Raw genomic sequence first — 18284 nt, 5'->3', positions numbered from 1 at the left:
CTTCAGCCATCGACATAACGCGGCCCTAAGAGTGCTTTATTACCACCAACGGCACGCTTACGGTATTAACGAGACACCGGTGTTACCTTAAACTCTGGGGGATATTGAATCCGTTGTGGAAACTGAATAGAGCTCATATATTGAGTGAGTTTTTAAGAGGCATAGAATTTGATTATCAAAACAACACAAAAAATTTGAAAAAATTGATGAAATCTTTATTGGAATCGATAGAAGGATCAATATAATGTTTGAAGATAATTTCATGCGAATGTTCTCCGCTTTAGATGTCTCATGCGCAAGGTCCAATTTTGGCACTCTCTCTAACATATCGACCGGTATTTTTCGGGATGCATCGGTAGCTCTTGCAATGCTTGTGGCTGGTTTTCACTCCAGATGCGGCAATTTTGCTTGTTAACGTATCAATTCAACCAGAAATGAGCCTCGTCGCTGAACACAATTTTTCGATAAAAATGTGGATCTTCCTCTAAATATGCCAGCGCCCATTCACCATATTTTAGACGCTGTGGGAGGTCGTGTGGCTTCAATTCTTGCACCAGCTGTATCTTATAAGGTTTTACACCGAAATCCTTTCGCAAAATTTTCCACGAAGTGGAGTAAGAGAGGCCCAATTGCTGCGAACGGCGGCGAATCGACATTTCACGGTCATCACGAACACTGGCGGAAACAGCCGCAATATTTTCTTCGGTCCTCACTCTACGAATGCATGTTGGAGGTTTAATATCCAATAATGTAAACTGGGTTCGAAATTTAGTCACAAGCTTCCGAATAGCTTCCTCAGTAGGCCGACGAAACTGCCCATAAATCGGAAGAAGTGCACGATGCACTTTTTTCACCGAGCGTGAATTTTAATAATAAAATTCAATAATTTGCAAGCGTTTTCATTCGTAAGCCGATTCATGGTTAAATTATAAACCAAACTGAACAAGTTTGACAATGACACAAGACACGATTCATGCGTGATCTGTCAAAAACAATGTTGCCAAAAAGGTACCAAAAAGTCACTCATTACAAACCAATAAGCGTGATGTAGTTCTTCTTGGCCAACGAAGCAAGACGATATTAGTGGAGGAGAAAAGAGACAAAAATAAAGAAAAATGAAGGAAAGAGGACGAAATTTCAATATTTTTCTATTCGAACTTCGCAGACTCTATCCAGATCACTCTATTAAGACGGTTGATTATTAGAGTCTTCGATGGAATGATGCTCTTTCAACTTCGTCAGATCGTCAGATCAGGTCGGTTTGCCGCACTGAGGCAGAAATCTTCGCCAGGTAAATGCAGATGACTGTCATTATTGGCTCATTGCCAATGATCAGTTACCCCACGGTGTAAGGGGTGGTTATTGGTTGATATTGCTGATACGCCCTCTCGAATGTTTAGGGGCTTCGGGGGCATGTCCCAACCAGCTTAACCTTTGGGAAAAAATGATAATAGCTGAAGGCGTACGTTCACCTATTTGTTTCATATAGATAAGCTTGAACTCTGGAAAAATGGACGGAAGGGCCAAAGCATGCTATTGCAGCATCTGAATGCCGCAGAGACGTTTACTCACCTAGGGATGTCACAACAACTCTTACAAGAGGTAACCTCATTGAAGAACTATCCGCGGCAAGTATCAGCACAAACTCCCTAGTTATTGGAACTGTTCGGGAAGAACAAAGTTGTTGCTATGGAAGCTTGCCGCTCCATTTTACTCTACTCATTTGAGGCAATGAAATGGACTAGGAAGGAGCTGCATCAACTCAAAGTAAAGCCCCGAAAAATTAAGGATTTCCATAAGAGGTTGTATCCTAAGTGAATGGAAGTGAGTGAAGCCCCTTTTCTGCAGGGTTCGCGACCATGGGAGAGCAAGAATTGGAGCACTTTTCTTCATGGCAACTGCTCCAGCGGTTGGTGCATTTGGTTTAATTTTCGACTCTGAACGAGGTGATCACCGGATTGGAACATATTCAGCAAAAAGACCAAATCAAAGCCGCAGAGATAACTGGTCCTGAGGCAACACAAGAATGAAATGATATACGGGGTCTTCTTCAACAAACTTAGGAGACCTCGGCTTATCAAAACACCAGATTTTTGCTGACATTCAATCGTAGGAGTTGGGTTTCATTATTATGATTTTTATATTTCCCTAATAACATCAATTTTGTTTTATTTATGTTCACCTGTAGTAGATTTGCAGAGCAATATCTATAGACCCTTTCAAGACTTAGTGTTTATAGTATCAACACACTGATGTATATCTTCACTACTAAGTACCGTAGTTTATCGTAGGCAAATAAGTGAATTTTTCATTAAAATGATGGATGTAGCCGTTACTGCGTGGTAGGAAATCATAATGAAGAAAGGAGAATTGAAACTTTCTATGCCATCATCAGGTATTATTCACTAAAAGATGATTATTACAATGAAAGGATTTAATTTTGAAATATTATGTACGAAAATAAAGGTAGCTATAGAGATTTAAAGTAAGATCACTTTAATTTGTTTGCCTTTTGTCTCTCTCTCTTTTCCTCTCTTTTGTGGGACACGTTGTTCAATTAGTAAAGTTGCATGAGTGAAGGAGTATTTCCAGATAAATTAAAAATTAGTAAGGTCATTCCAGTTTTTAAAAAAGCTGACAAGAATATCATTGAAAATCATCGATCCAAGTCTATTGTGCCGATATTTGGTAAACTTTTTGAAATATCAATCAAAAACAGGTTATATTTCTATTTTGAAAATAACAATCCCTTGAATCCTGATCACTATGGTTTCTGTAAGTCTTGCTCTATTGTTCAAGCAGTTGTTCGTGTGGTGAGAAATATTGTCGACGGCTTTGAGCATGGTTAGCATAGCGCTGTAACTCTGTGTGACTTGAGTAAGACATTCGACTGTGTCTCTCACCACTTACTACTTCATAAAATGAATGAATATGAGGTTAGAGGTGTGGCACTCTCTCTCTCTCTTCTCACATAGTATTTACAAAATCGAAAGCAATATGTCGACCGAGGAGACACTAGAACGTCTAATTTAGAGCCTATACTAAACGGTATTCCGCAAGGATCTGTTATGGGACCTCTCCTATTTTATTATTTATTAATGACCTTTTCTTACAAGTTCTGCCCCATAAATGTGTTGTTTATGCCTATTGTCTACTTAGACAAAAATTGCCAAAAATTATTGAAAATCTCAAAACTTGCTGAAAACGAAGCTGAAAAATAGTTCAATGCGAATATTGTCAAACCTAATATGGGGAAAACCCAGAGGCTGATATTTTCTTCCAATAACATGCTTTTGGAAGGTAAAACAGCCCAATTACTTGGTATAACTTTGGACGACTCCTAAATTGGACATGTCATATTGATGAATTAAATACGAAATTATACAAATATCTGTTTTGTGGAGGCAATTGAGAGAATTTGTTTCTATTGACACTCTTCTTGTTGTCTACTATGCCTTTTTCCATTCGTTTATTAGTTACGGGACACTTCTTTGGGGTGATTCTACTTCTGCTGGAAAGATAATTGTAACACAAAAAAAAAAGCAAAAAGGATAATTTCTAATGCGGAATATCGGGACACATGTCGTCCATTGTTCAAAAAATTGGGAATCATGACTCTTCCATCGATTTTCATTTTTCAGTCACTGCTAGAGGTACACTTTCATAACTATGAAACACGTGGCGCTAATCTTATACGACCTGCTAAATTCAATCTACAGAAATCTTCCAAGAAATCCTTAGATGTTAATCTATACAATATTTTGCCAACTACAGTCAAGAACTTATCACAGACACGTTTTAAAAAGGGCATAAAAAAGTTTCTCATTGATGAAGGTATTTATAGTATAGAGCAGGGGTGTCCAAACTTTGAAGCCTTCGGGCCATAATGATTTTTTCAGTTTGTTCCAAGGGCCAATTTCTGCCCTTAACTATATTTCTAGACTAGGATAGTCGCAAAGTGTGTGACCTAAGCAAACTTACGCTTTTTTTGCATTTCAATTATTATTCTGTATTGTGACACTTAACGACATCTAGTGGCGAGTAGTGGTACTATGTACTATCTTTTTCAGCTACCCGCTAGGTGGCATTAGGCGTAATTAAATATTTGGAATTACCGCGTTGGTTCGAGAAAGTTCTGGTTCTAGCTAGTGTATTCCGATCACCTCGAGATGGCAGTAATAATTGCATATAAAAAGGCTAGCGGCGCAACTGCGAGTTAGTCTGCGTAGGAAAGGCGAAGGAAGCGAAACTGTCTATTGTGAAATAAAGTAACACCGTCAATAAAAGTATTTTGATTTGACTTATTGTTTTTCTGTGTGATTTGTTAGTATGGAAAAGAAGCGAAAATCGACAGTGAATGCAGAACGTTCCAAGAAAAATGGAACTTTCAGTATTTTGTGATTGAGTCCAGTAATGAGGCGCCATGTTTAATTTGTAATGAAACCATAGCTGTTCTCAAATACTATAACATTAAACGACAATATGAATCGAAACATCTTTAAAGTTACTCCAAGTATACAGGAAGTTTGCGGAAGGAAAAATTTGAAGCTTTGAAACGCGGACTCAAATCGCAGCAATCTTTGTTTACCAAAGCGAATTCTGAACAAGAGTCTGCAACTCGCGCCAGCTTTCGTGTGGCTCTTGAAATCGGAAAACGTGGCAAACCATTCACCGATGGAGAAATGATAAAAGAATGCTTGATTGCAGTAGCCGAAGAAATATGCCGTGGCTCGGAGGGTGCAAGACATCGCAGAAAATATATCATCTCAACTGTCTGACAAAAATGGACATCATGAGTGGTTTTCTCTAGCATTGGATGAGTCAACGGATGTGTCAGATACTGCTCAGGTGTTGATTTTTATTCGCGAAGTAGATAAAAGCTATGAAGTGTATGAAGAACTTCTTGATATTGATAGTATTCACGGCACGACAACTGGGGCAGATATTTTTAAGGGAGTTGAAAATGCCATTAATAAAAAGAACCTTCGATGGAGAAATTTGAAATCTATAACAACTGATGAAGGCAAAAATATGTATGGTAAAAATAAAGGAGTGGTTGCACTTGTGTCAAAGGCTGTAGAAAATGATGGTGGTTCAAAACCATTAGTCTTACATTGTATCATTCATCAACAGTCATTGTGCGGAAAATGTTTGGATATGTCTGTTCTAAAACCGTCATATCAGTTGTTAACTTAATCAGATCCACTGGGCTGAATCACCGACAATAGAAATTATTGATTTACGGTGCAGTGACATGCTTAAGAACAAATATCAAAATTCATCTTTGTTGGAATTTTATAAGAGTCTTCCACTGGAACAAATTGATAATTTGCATAAATTTTCTCGTGGGTTTTCTGTTTTTAGTACTACTTACTTGTGTGAGAAAACGTTTTCCAAGATGAAGTACACAAAGAATGTTTACAGATCTCAATTAACCGATGAGCATCTTAAATCTCTTTTGATAATTGGTACAAGTAAAATTGATCCACAACTACAAAGTATTTTCGGTGGAAAATCACAATTACATAAATCTCATTAGTGTTTTTGTTTTACTGTGATTCATTTCAATTATTTGTTAGTTATTAATATGCTTAAACTTAGTTACTTAAGTTAAGTTTTCTTTGTCATCATTTCTGTCGTTAAGTTTTACCTTGCAAGTAAATAAAACCGAGTAATTATCATTCTGTGTTTTCTTCTTCAACTTATCACAGTAATAGTAACAATAATTAGGTAATCATTGGCTGTCGCGGGCCGGATTTGGTCCGCGGGCCGTAGTTTGGAGACCCCTGGTACAGAGTATAGATGAATATATGGCTGCTTCCATGGTAATGCCCGGATTTATCTTTTAAGCGAAAGTGCGTGTAATAATATCTTTCAAAATTTATTATATTTTGTTATACAGTGCTGCTTGTAATAATGTATTTAAAAAAAATTATGGTCCCCCTTTTGGGTGCCTTGTGTTTTCGTTATACTGTAGTGTTAATGTTTTTTATTTTATTTAGATATTTTTCAATTTTAAATGTTTGACTTATCACCTGACTTTCTACAAATGTTCATTACATATACATAGATAAATAAACTATCTATCTATCTAAACCAACTTCGATTAATTACTGTATTTCTGTCTATTCTGTCGCTAATTTGTAAAGAAAACGTAACGACAAGCATATATATTAAATGTGTTGAATACTGAGTAGAATATCCATAATATACAAACGATAAAAATAAAAAATAAAAATACAACCACTATAATAAAATGATAATTTCTAATTAATCCATCGGATTATTTCGTTACTGATCGATTTTTTGGTGTATGAGCATGAACTAGAATGAAACAAAAAGATGAGCGAAATTCAAAACTTTTCCTGGGCTATTCAACAGCCACAGCTGGTTAAATTATCTACGTGTTTACCTGGAAACGGTCTACCGTTCACGTTAGACATGACGCCCGTTCTTATCAGTGCTAAACGACTTTCAATAAAGTAACGCTAGAGAACGGGACCACCATTTTAAAAGCCAAACTAGCAATTACTCAATAAAACAACAAACGTACCCTGGAGAAAGCCGCGTTTCTTGCCGAATTTCCCGATCGCCATCTTTTGCAGGGATAAATGTTGAAGTACAGCTTCGTATCTAATTTGGGATCCATGCCGAACGATCGACTAAGAACTCTCGAACATCTTTTCACTGGGTCACTGTTTGATCACAACGCGAAATATGCCATATTTCGTTCAAGACCAGAAATCGGCATTCTGAAGAGCGTAACCCGAGGTTATCGTACTTTGACACATGCTGCTGGCTTCCTTCAGATAACTCTCCAACCCAATAAATGTTCGGTGGCCACGACATAAGTTGCGATACTTTCGGGCAAACGAAACCGAATCGGGCGGTAGAGGGAAGTCTGCTAGGCCGGCTCTAACTATGCTGGTCGAGGAATACATAATATTCAATTGTTGTAGTCGTTTTGCATTTATATGGCATTAGGCGTCGCAAGGGGACCGCCGTGCCGGTCCAGGTGAATTTACAAACCCTGCTACTTGCAAAAGAGTCGAATCGTTAGAGATCTCTAGGAAGGCAAACAAACTTTAATTGTTTGAAGGTGGACATATGCAAGACAACTTAATTTATAAGTAGTAGGAAACTTGAGAAGTTGAATGTATGATCAATAACTAATGACAGCATCCATACAACATTTAGTTGCCTAACTTAACCACAGAATATTGACTTAGACCGTGACTCAACCTGTTGTCGGGTCAAGCTTCACTTTATTTCTATTTTGTCTATCGTCAATCAAGTTATCAGTTGCGCTTATCCTTACAATTTCAGAAGTTTTGGCACTAATGCAGATTTTTTTTACCAACCTGTTTAGAACGCCCTTCAACGGTCATGATCTTGATTCGTGTCTCTATTTCTAATAATTCAAAAGATTCAACCATCTGGAGTGAAGCTATAGCTTGAACTAACATCTACATCTTGAATTGAAATAATCTTTTTCATCGTAACAACCCATAAAAAGTCAAGGAACAGTTGTAAAGTAATTCCGATTCGTGACTCCTGTCAGTAGGTGTGAGCCACAATAAACCCTTGCGGGTTGCGGTAGAGGGTCGAATGGACCCACTCACTTTGGACCCAACCTGTCAGTAGTTTGATATAGGTTATGTCGCAACTTTTTGAAATGAAGCGACAAATTACATTTGAAAAAGCTGTAGAAATGATGGCTCTTATTGAGGTTACGAAAGTAAAATATATGCCGTCTGTTGGGACGGAGGTTTGACGGACTTTGTTGAAATTCATTTCCATTTATGAGCCATTGTTTACGTTAGGACGGGCGTTGGTGAAATACATTACCATTTATGAGCCAATTCAGGCGAGCGAAGTCGAGCCAATGTGACACTCGCATGTGGTTCATTGACATTCGATTCAACGTGCGGCAATTTATGCGTAAGGACGGGCGTTGTTGAGATACATTGCCTTTAATGAGCCAAATCAGGCGAGCAAAGTCGAGCGTAAGTGAAACTCGCCTGTGTTGTAAGGAAATGCAATTCAACTCGCCGCAATTAATGCGTTAGGCCGGTCGTTGGTGCCAATTCAGGCGAGTTAAGTCAGGCGTATGTGAGACTCGTCTCTGTATTGTATGGACATACAATTCAACTCGCCGCAATTTATGCGTTAGGACGGGCGTTGGTGAAATACATTACCATTTATGCGCCAATTTAGCGAGCGAAGTCGGGCGTATGTGACACTCGTCTGTGTTGTATGGACGTATAAATCAACTCGCCGCAATTTATGCATTGGGACGGGTGTTATTGAAATACATTGCCATTTATGAGCCAATTCAGGCGAGTGAAGTTGAATTTTATATGGAGCTTCGTAACTTGGGGCTTTGTTCACGAGATGGTGCTGTCACTAGTTGACAATCTTTCTTTCAGGCGAAGGTTTCATACATGCAGTGAAGCCGCCTCAAAATAATTCGATTCCCACCCAAGCATACTGGTGTTTGTGTCGGATCATTCCTGCAATGATGAAAGGTAATACGTCGAAACCGGTCTGTAGTTGATCCACTCGACTGATTTCAGCATGGTCCTACTGCTGGATGAACGAGAAACATCTATAAGACTAACCTCTGTGAGGATATAGTTCAGTGTCCAGCGTAGTATTAGCCGGGGAAGTAGTTGTTTTCCGGCAGACATTCACCAGAACCTAAAATGTAGGTACTTTGGGAGATATAAACGTTTCGAAATATTTATCTTCTTCAATCGTTATAGTCGTTTGGCATTAAGTGGCATTGGGTGTTGCAAAGGATCCGCCGTGACAGTCCAGATGAATTTACAAGTTCCGCTAGATGTGAAAAAGTTGTCAAATCGGATCCTATTTCGAAAAATTACTCCAAATAGAAAAAAATCGAACTTATATTGTCTAAAAAGTCTATTAGAAGAAAAATGGATTGGAAATAGGCCCTGCTACTACCAGAAGACGATTGTGGATGCTAACAATCTACTATTTCACATCGTGAAATACATACACGGGCAAGCCCAATTCAGATATAAGTAGTACAGTACTATGTAGTACTTGATGCAATACAGTGGATTAAAAATAAATTATATATAAAAATAATACAATTTCAAAGTAAGATGTGTTCGATGAAAGCGAAGAATTTGGCATATGGATGCTTTCAAACACATACCATTTAGCGACCACCAGTTAGATAGGCAATCTATATCGTTTTGTAGACACCATGTATCAGCTTCACTTTTAATTATTTCGAAACATTTCGAATCGTCGGCAAATAGCAAAGCTTCGCTTTCGTGGAAACAGCTGATTGGATCGTTGATAAAATGGTTAAACAAAAGTGGTCTCAAATGTGAACCTTGTGGAACACCCGTTGTAACTGCGATGTTATGAGAATAGTAATGATTAACTGTAACAGTTTGGGTTCTTTCCGTAAGATAGCTCTTGAGCCACTGCTATATTTTTGCATCAACCTTTAGACAGAGCATCAGACAAATAAATCAACGTAGGTAATCAGACCCAGTTTAGCTGACTTTTTGGATGTAAATCCTAATTGTTGGGTCCCTATAATTGGGGAGCAGTTTTGTTCTTTATTTTTTGTGTTTTTCCATTATTTTTTAATTGTTCTTATATTATTGTTATTTCACTTACGAATGCGCCATCTATGGGATCGAATGATAAATGAGGCTCTACGAGTTTACTGTTTCATTTTTCCTCTACTTCTGCAGTAATCTTTGGTGTGGTTTCCTGAGGAAGATGCGATGCTGCTTCAGCAACATTTCTATCATACTCGTCCCAAGAGAGGTTGTTGATGACTGCTTGGCATAGATAATGATAACTCAGGCATCATGGCAACAAAGAAGAAATATGATGTGAGTGCATGTTAATAGCGAAAATGATGTTCTATTTTAAAAGGATTAAGTCATAGGAGGAATGGAGCTAGCTGTTGGAACTTGATCAAAAATGATTGTACTCCAAGTTTTAATGGATTCGAGATCAGAACAGTGTTAGTGAATTTTAATATCGACTGATCTATGCTCAGTGCTTATTCAAATTCTGATCATTGCTTGCGAAATAACTTCCTGCTCCAATCGATAATGACCTAGGAATACAATTACTATTATACTTCCCTAATTTCTTTGAAGACCCATGTTTTCATTAACTAGGTATTGAAGGAACATTTATAGGTGTACGAAAGCGGTTCATACACCATCCTACTAATTCTTGATTCAAGGAAAAATTGAGTCTTTAGAGTATATAAAGGAAATGGGTCAAGATCGATTAAATGAGTAACCAGTGCTCTACATCTGGAATATGTATTCAATTTTTGTTGCTCTCCTGGAACAAAACCTCACTTGGTTTCAAAAAGTATTCAACATCGATAGGTGGTGTAGTTACCTTATGAGTTAGGCGTCCGAGCTTAATTTTCTTTATTCTTTCGTCAAAGCCTTCGCGAATTAAAATTGATCAAATAAAACTGAGCAGCATTCGCAAAAATCTACCGAGACCCTTCCAAAAACCTCACTTAGCCATGCGACAAAAAGCTATATCTCAACAATTCTCTCACCAGATTATCCGAAGCCCTTCTGGAATCGCATTTTTCCGGATCTTCGTCGTCGTCTCTGCTCTCGGCCTGCCCCATGGCCCCGAAGGCGGCTCATCAATGGGGCCGGGGCCGCGCGTATGCAACCACCGTCACTTCGCCGCCAGAGTTGCGAAACTGAGAACTGGGGCTGCTCGGACCGTCGTCGAATCAGAGTCGCGTTGCGCCATGCCGTTCCCGCCCGGGGGGGATAAACAGGCCGCAGGGTGCGAGCGACGCCAACGTGACGGTCTGGCAGGACCGGAGCCGGTGAAGCACGCGATGTGGGCCTCTTTGGGGTCTTGAGGTTTTTGTTGCTTGACTCCCACAACATATAGTTCATAACGAGGGCAAAGGGAGTGGGAGGGCAGCTGACCCCTTTCTCTAGATTGTATAAAAACGTAGCCATAAGCAAGGCAACCGAAATCTTGAATCCAATCACTTTGCAAACGGATTTCTCCAGTGAGCGGAAACAGGTTAACCTAGCTATCATCAATGTTTTCTGCATTACATCTTGGAGGGGAAAATACTAAGAGCTGATTACTGTTGGATCACCGATGGAACAAAAACACCTTAAGGTTTTGGTGCAGGTGTATACAGCCACAAATCCAGAAAATCTATATACCTAATTGATTTATATGTGGAGATATAAATATTCTCGGAAAGCACCTGGCTCTCACTAAAAAACGTTCAAGGTGGTAGTAAACTGATAATAGGAAGACGTATCAAATTTCTTGTGGTCTGGATTCTTGACCACACTGGTTTGAGAGGAAATGAAGCTGCTGACTTCTTCGCAAGGGAGGATGCTGCAAAAAGTCTCATCAGTCCAGAACCTGTCATTAGTATCGCTTGAGGTTTTGACAAACAAATGAAGAATACCTGAACTTCAAGACGCATGTCAAACTTCTGGCAGAATCTAAGAGAATTGGTTCATTCTAAGGCATTTATATATCCATAGAAATCTATCACAAAATGATTATTGGAGTCCCATAAAAGTCCCTAGTGATATAAAAATAAATGTGAAGACTACACCAATCGCGGCAATGGAATCAATTACTGGTCTGACCCCCCTGGAACTGTACGTTAAGGATTAAGGAGGTTGCGTTAATGGTCATATTACGATTGCGCACGGCTGGTGTAAACCTCGAAGTAGGAAGGGGTCAATTGAAGCTAAGCCTATGGCGAGAAGCGCTTGCTGCGCAACCTCTGCTGCAGGCAATCAGTAATGCAATTGAACCCAGGTTAGTGTTTAATAAACCCTACAAAATACAAAACAGAACACTGAGTCAGATGCTACAAATGCAATACGCATATATGCAGACGGCTCAAAAACCAAAAAAAGGATCAGGATGTGGAGTGTACTTCAGATCACTAAGCCTAAGGATTAAGTGGGGAGTGGGAAAAAATACTAGCGTAGTCCAAACAGAACTGGCTGGTATCTCAATCGCCACAGAAGAAATAACCAGGAAAGGAATTTCTGACAAAAACATAACAATCTGCACTGATAGCAGACACGCCCTATTAGCCTTGAACAGACAACGTGTTACCTCAGGGCTAGTACTAGACTGCCACCAAGATTTGGCCAAAGCCTCGGTAGATAATAACATTATCCTGAGGTGGGTTAAAGGGCACGACAGGAGTAAAGGTAATCGCATTGCCGACTCTTTAGCCAAGGAAGCGGCTGGACTAAGAATATTAGGACCTAGTGGCACCTACGGTCTGATGGCTTCGACAATTACGGAACTAGTCAAACGTCACACCCATGCTCAATCTCTAAAGAGATGGGATGAAATCAAAGAATGGAATTTTGCCAGGTTCACCCTGGGCGACCTTGGGAAGCTGGCGTCGAAGAAATATCTGCCGATGACCAGGAAAAATCTAAGCTTAACAGTAGGATTTCATACTGGCCACTGTCAACTAAGGAAACACCTCCACAATATGGGGCTAGTGGACACAACTCTATGCAGGATGTGTAAACAGGAAGATAAAACTGTCAGGCATGTCTTATGCGAGTGTCCGGAGTTATCGTCAATAAGAGTGTGTGTTAGGCGAGTCTTGGCTACACCTGCCGATATAAAGGAGAGGCTAGTGACCTGTTTACCTTCCTGGAAAGGACAGGATGGACGATGACCTAGGAGGACAACTCCTTCTGAGGATGTACAATGTGGCCTACGTGCTGTAGGCCTACACCTAAGTCTACTTGGGAAGTATCTATTTTTACAACTACTTCAAAGGATCTAGGGAAGGGTCGTATTTGCTGGTGAGTAGACACAAAGAGGTTAGCAGTTTCCTTGACGAGGTTTTAGGTTCCAGGTTTTTTTAAATTATAGACAGCATGGACTGAAATGTTGAAGTCAACGAAGTGCTGAATATTCATTTCATATCAAATACTTTTGACAGGACTGTTTTCCTGGCACTGTAGGCAGTTTTGTAGGCCCTAGATTCCTAAACGGTGATCCGCGGAACCCTGGGGTTCCGTAGAAGACTCACGAGGGGTTTCGCGCTCTCCGTCGGAGATCTAAATACCCAGCAATTGTTGAACAATGTATTTCAGTTCTGCTTTCATTGGTGACATCAAGTAGTTCCTTCATTACAATGATTATTTTTCACTTATAATTTTTTGTTTCTTTGAATCGTAACATGAAAACATTCAAACTTCTATGTGAACACATTAGTTATCGAAATAGCCAGCTAGGGTTTCGTCAAAAAATGTTGGCTCGATTATGGTTCCGTGGACAAATGAAATTGGGAACCCCTGTTGTAGGCTATAAGTATCTCAGCATAAATTTATTTCATGTGTTTTTGAATCATATGAAACAATAAATAAATTTCTCAAAAGCCGTAGTAGTAGCGAAAACTTCTCAGATAATAAAAACTGGTACACCGCCTTCGACGGCTGAAACTCGTTTTTCTCTTCAGGAAAATAATATATGGTATATTTTTTCAGAATATCGATGGTTTAGTTTAAATGTTCCATATTTTGATAGAGCAAATGAATTAGGGCAACTGGCGATTTTTTACAATTGTCAATATGCAAAACAAAGATTTGCTCAACTATCTTAAAACTATTCGAAAGTGCTAGCCCGTCTCTGTAAAAAGGAATTTCAAAAGGGTGAAGAGAAGCCAGATCGTTGAAAGATTTCGTAAAAACAAATGGGTGCGATGACGAAGTGATTAAAAAGACAGCAGATTCAGTCAAGGAACGAATAAATTCGAGTAGATTATTTTCACAACTTCAGTTTGTCGTAGTTGTATTGTTAACAAAAGTAAAACAATTTTGTCTGCTGTCCAATGTTTAACGAACACAGATTTTTCCTTTTGCTTGGTAATCACACGAGTAATTATTCGATTGCGAACGTAATTATATCAATGTTAAATTTTTTTTGAATTTTCATCGCAGGTAATTTTGGCCAGTTCAGCACTGGAACATATGCCACGTACCTGGTTAGGGGCAGGTGACCTAAACAATTATGTGCCAATTTCAATTGGAAGGGATTTCTGTGAATAACGAATTGTAACGTATTTTCCACTGAATGTCACGGACAGAAAAACCAACGAATGCCTCTTATATGCTCCAGTTGATATTGCTCAGCAATTTTCCGAGATTTCGGTGATGAGAATGAGTTGATTTTTTTATGGACTCTTGACGTAATTTTACGTTCCCGGCAGATGAATCTCGAATGTTGAAAAAATATCTAGTATCGGTTCTACGTTAACTGAAATAGCGACAAGTTATCGAAATTTTTCACGGCACTTTCCCATAAGTCAAGGATGACTATACAGTGTGACAAAGATTCATGGAATACTTCAATTATCTTCTAATTTTTCCAGTTCTTTTTCATCTAGAACATGTTTAATAAAAGTCTGAATCTTCCCAAAATGACAACTTTGTTTGTTTGAAACTGACATGAATTCGGAAACTGAAATTTGTTTTCTTTACTGGAAATAATGACCTGAATTCATAAACAACATTTTCCCGTATTTTCCTGAAATGTTTTATTACATACCATCGAAATTACAATCCATAACCCGGCCACTTCAGAATCTAAAAGTCACCCAACAATCATATGACTACAATACGGAAAGTGTAAATATTTGTTAATAAAGCACCCGTGTTGTTTACAGTTTTTATTAACGTAAATTAGGTGTGTATCTTGTAAAATCGCAACGAGTCAGTGTTACATGTGACACGAGGTGAATATTATCAGAAATGGTGCGTGCTTGGTTCATAGACGAGGATCCAAAGAATCCGACCGAAGAACATCATAGGATTCCACCGAAATTCATCGGCTTGGAGGAGATTTATAAAACCACAGGCGTTGAATATTTCCAGGTGAGTAAAAGCACTTTGTATATATTTTCCTTTAACTTGAACTATCACAAGACCTGTTGGCAGGTCGATTTAAGAGTACTATTTCTGGTTTTCATGTCAATTTTTTAGAACTATTCAAGTTCTCTCAAAATGACTTTCATTGCATGGCAACCCAAGGATAATTTGATTTTCAAACATTTAAAAAATATTCAATTTGATGCTCAAATTTCAATCCTTTGTCAACGAAGAGTCCTAGAAACTTAATACAATCTGCATGATCAATGATTTCATTCTGCAAGGGCATCCAGTATGTAATCCTATTCGTTTTAATGACGTTGAAAGCTGGAAGGTTCGGATCACACCACGTCCTGATAATTATATTTCTAAATGTTTTCTCCTTCAGGTTGGTGGCTAATCCATTTAGCCTCAAAGTTGTGGTATCGTTCAAAAAAAAAAAAAGAGAAGGGTTACCTGGCATATCAATATTCAATACGTCATTCACATACTTGTGAAAGAGAATCGGTCCCAAAAGGGTACCCTGCGGTACACTTGAATCAACTTATAATTTACTAGGTGTCTCATTTGTTCGTATCATCTGACTTCGCCCTTAGATGTGACTCAGACCGCTCATAAGTTTTTTCTATGCATAAATAACGATGCAGCTCATGTAAAAGTAATTTGTGGTCCACACAATCGAATGGTTTCGTAAAATTCCAGAAAAACTGTCGCAACCACATCCCCCAAGTTTTGAATACACTTCATAAAGAAAAGGAAAAAATGGTCAGGGGTGTTTTTCTTGTTTTGAGAGAGGCTGTAAAGTTGATAGTAATTTGGTTTTCAGATCGATCCCCATAACTATAAACTGGATGGAACTCTGAGGAAATTAATAGATGAAAGGGACAATAGAGGCCAGCAAATTTTGGAAAATTTGGACGCCAATGACTTGCATACCATGTATATCGAACATTATCACACTTATGAGGAGTTCCGGCTAGTATTAGAAGGTTGCTGTTACTATGACATTCGAGACAAATTCGATGAGTGGATTCGAATGGAACTTTTACCTGGAGATCTCATAATTATTCCGGGTGGATGTTACCATCGATTCACTGTGGATAAGCAGGTAAGAAACAACTTTTTCGGGATTGGTAGATTAGAAATGAAACGTTAATAAGTATTATTGTTTTATTTCTAGAAAATATTCAAAGGAGTCAGAATTCTGAAAGATGGGGTATATCAAGCTCACGTCCGGCCAAGTGAAAAACTCAACTGTAGAAAGGATTATGTTAAGAAATTGTATAACGGAGCTTTTGAACAGGAGCCACGTGATCAAATTGAGACAGGGATGAAAGTTTGAGCTCAACATGGTGGTATGATAGGAACATATTTTACTTACCTTTTATATTTATTGATACAAATTATATGAAATATTTCAATAAACCAACTTCACTAAAAATACATTCATTTTTTTAAAATCAGCATTAGGTATCTGATAAACACAGTACTTTTGCACAATTGATGATGAATGAAGGCAATGACATCTGTTATGAAATTAACTTCTCTATGATTGACAGAAGGATCAATCCTCGAATATAAAAGATAAACGAGGCTCTTGAAACCAATCCGTCGAACGAGATTCATCCTGTCTTTCACTGCAAGGCAACCAGATGAAACCGAAGCCCAAAAACAAAGCATTCATAATCCACCACCAGACATAAGTGTTTCGACACGCCCCCCAAGTCTCATCAGTGGTCCTCAATGGACAAGCCGTTCGGCAATGGATTCCCTTGAGCAGCTACGTTTTTCCTTTGAGGGAAGTTCAGTTTAGCAATGCATTCGTGTTTCAGCCAGCACCATCGATGGTGCGGTTAGGAACGATCCCCTTGGGGAACCGGGCGAAACCTCTGGTAATTCGGGGCTCTGCCAGAAGTGACCAACTCTTCCCTTGCTACTTGTTGTAAAACACATATATGAAACAAACAAATAGACTGAAGCTGGACATAGCAGATCACCTCGTGATGTAATACAAAGGCGGCGCATTTGCGGCGCCGAGGCCAAAAGGAGGAAGAGAGCGAAAGAGGTAGGAGTGGATCATTGAACAAATCCCAATAATTTGAGTAATTTAGATATACTTATGATGCACTGTTCGGAACTTTTGGTGCAGTATTGAATATTACTAGAGTTTTTCCCCAACACCAAATCGTTATTTCTAACACCTTGACGCGTGTTTCGACCACCAAGTGATCATCTTCAAAGAGGAAGATAAAACTAGTTCACATCACTGTGGACAGCACAAACGTGCTGGGTTGAATTTTTTACTGCAACGTCTTTTGACTTTCCCTCTAACACATGATAGGTTCACAAAAAAAAGACGTACAATACAGGAAATAGCAGCCACTAACGGTTTTTCGAGGGGTATTGTAGATGACATAATGAGGAAGAAGAAGTTTAGGTTAAGAATGAACGAAATCTCGACTTTCAGAAAGGACAAAAACCAAGATTAATACCACCACCAGTTCCATACCACCACCAGTTCCATACCACCAATGTCACGGAACTTTGGAAATATTTTCAAGGAACTAGGTATGAAGGTGGTTTTTAAAACAAGTCATACATTACAGAGCCTTTTGGGAAGTCCAAAAGACAAAGTCGAGAATTCGGAAAAGTCTGTAACAGTTCAGTGTAACAGTTCATCATGAAAGTATCTACAACCCTGTAAAGTTTAAATAATAGCTGTGGCGTATGACATCCGACACACTGTTTACAAAAAGAAGAGTATTTGGCCTATATGCGATCCTTGAGGGACACCGGACGTTACAGGAATTTGTGATGATATGGACCAGCATATTTAACATAAATGAATTATATTATCCAAATAACTCTTTATCGATTTTGACATGTTACCGTTGATGCCCAATGCTAGGAGCTTAGCCATGAGAAGATTTTGATTAACCCTGTCAAAGGCTTTAGAGAAATCAGTATAAATATAGTCAATTTGGTGTTTTTCCGTTAGGTTATTCAAATGCTGATAAAGCAATAAATTCGTAGTGGTGGATCTACCAGATATGAAGCCATGTTGGCTTGAACTTTTAAAGTTAATTTCTTTAGATTTGTTGACAAGCATAGCCCGCTGACTAATAAGAAAGTTTTTCTTCCTTATTCAGAGGAATCGGGCAAATTACGGATATGCAGTTGATTAGTACCTCGTCCACTAGATGGAGTGACATTTTGTTGTTTCGCTCCAACTTAGGAAGAGGAATAAAATACTCTGAAAGAATTCCGATTTTCAATTATGGAATATCATTGACTTTAGGTCGATGATGGTCACTATCTTGCACTGATGAGTGGCTAATGAGCCCGAAACCAGTCTGCAAGTGTGCC

General features: G+C 38.7%; 2 protein-coding genes across 3 annotated transcripts in view; one reads left to right on the top strand and one right to left on the bottom strand.

Annotated features, from left to right (window-relative positions):
• Positions 1-10714, bottom strand: part of LOC111517561 (monocarboxylate transporter 5) — a 48416-nt gene extending 37702 nt beyond the window's left edge. Inside the window, exon 1 of one of the 2 annotated variants that reach the window (XM_023173771.2) lies at positions 10577-10714. In XM_023173771.2, the coding sequence (XP_023029539.1) occupies positions 10577-10651 (75 nt within the window). In that variant the 5' untranslated portion in view covers positions 10652-10714. Of the gene's footprint in view, positions 1-6553; positions 6881-10576 lie in introns of those variants that run through there. The other variant, XM_023173770.2, reaches the window with a different exon arrangement.
• Positions 10715-14749: 4035 nt separating this feature from the next.
• On the top strand, positions 14750-16357 carry LOC111517538 (acireductone dioxygenase). The gene is made up of 3 exons (XM_023173728.2): positions 14750-14924; positions 15745-16026; positions 16099-16357. The coding sequence occupies exons 1-3, from the start codon at positions 14802-14804 to the stop codon at positions 16258-16260; spliced, it is 567 nt and encodes a 188-aa protein (XP_023029496.1). The 5' UTR covers positions 14750-14801; the 3' UTR covers positions 16261-16357.
• The last annotated feature ends 1927 nt before the right edge of the window (positions 16358-18284 follow it).

Source organism: Leptinotarsa decemlineata, unplaced genomic scaffold (genome assembly GCF_025532065.1).
Source record: "Leptinotarsa decemlineata unplaced genomic scaffold, Ldec_3_MD MMD2_tig00026361_RagTag_RagTag, whole genome shotgun sequence".
NCBI classification, from domain to species: domain Eukaryota; kingdom Metazoa; phylum Arthropoda; class Insecta; order Coleoptera; family Chrysomelidae; genus Leptinotarsa; species Leptinotarsa decemlineata.
The sequence above is the reverse complement of the archived record's forward strand: the minus strand, read 5'-3'. Positions and strand labels throughout refer to the sequence as shown.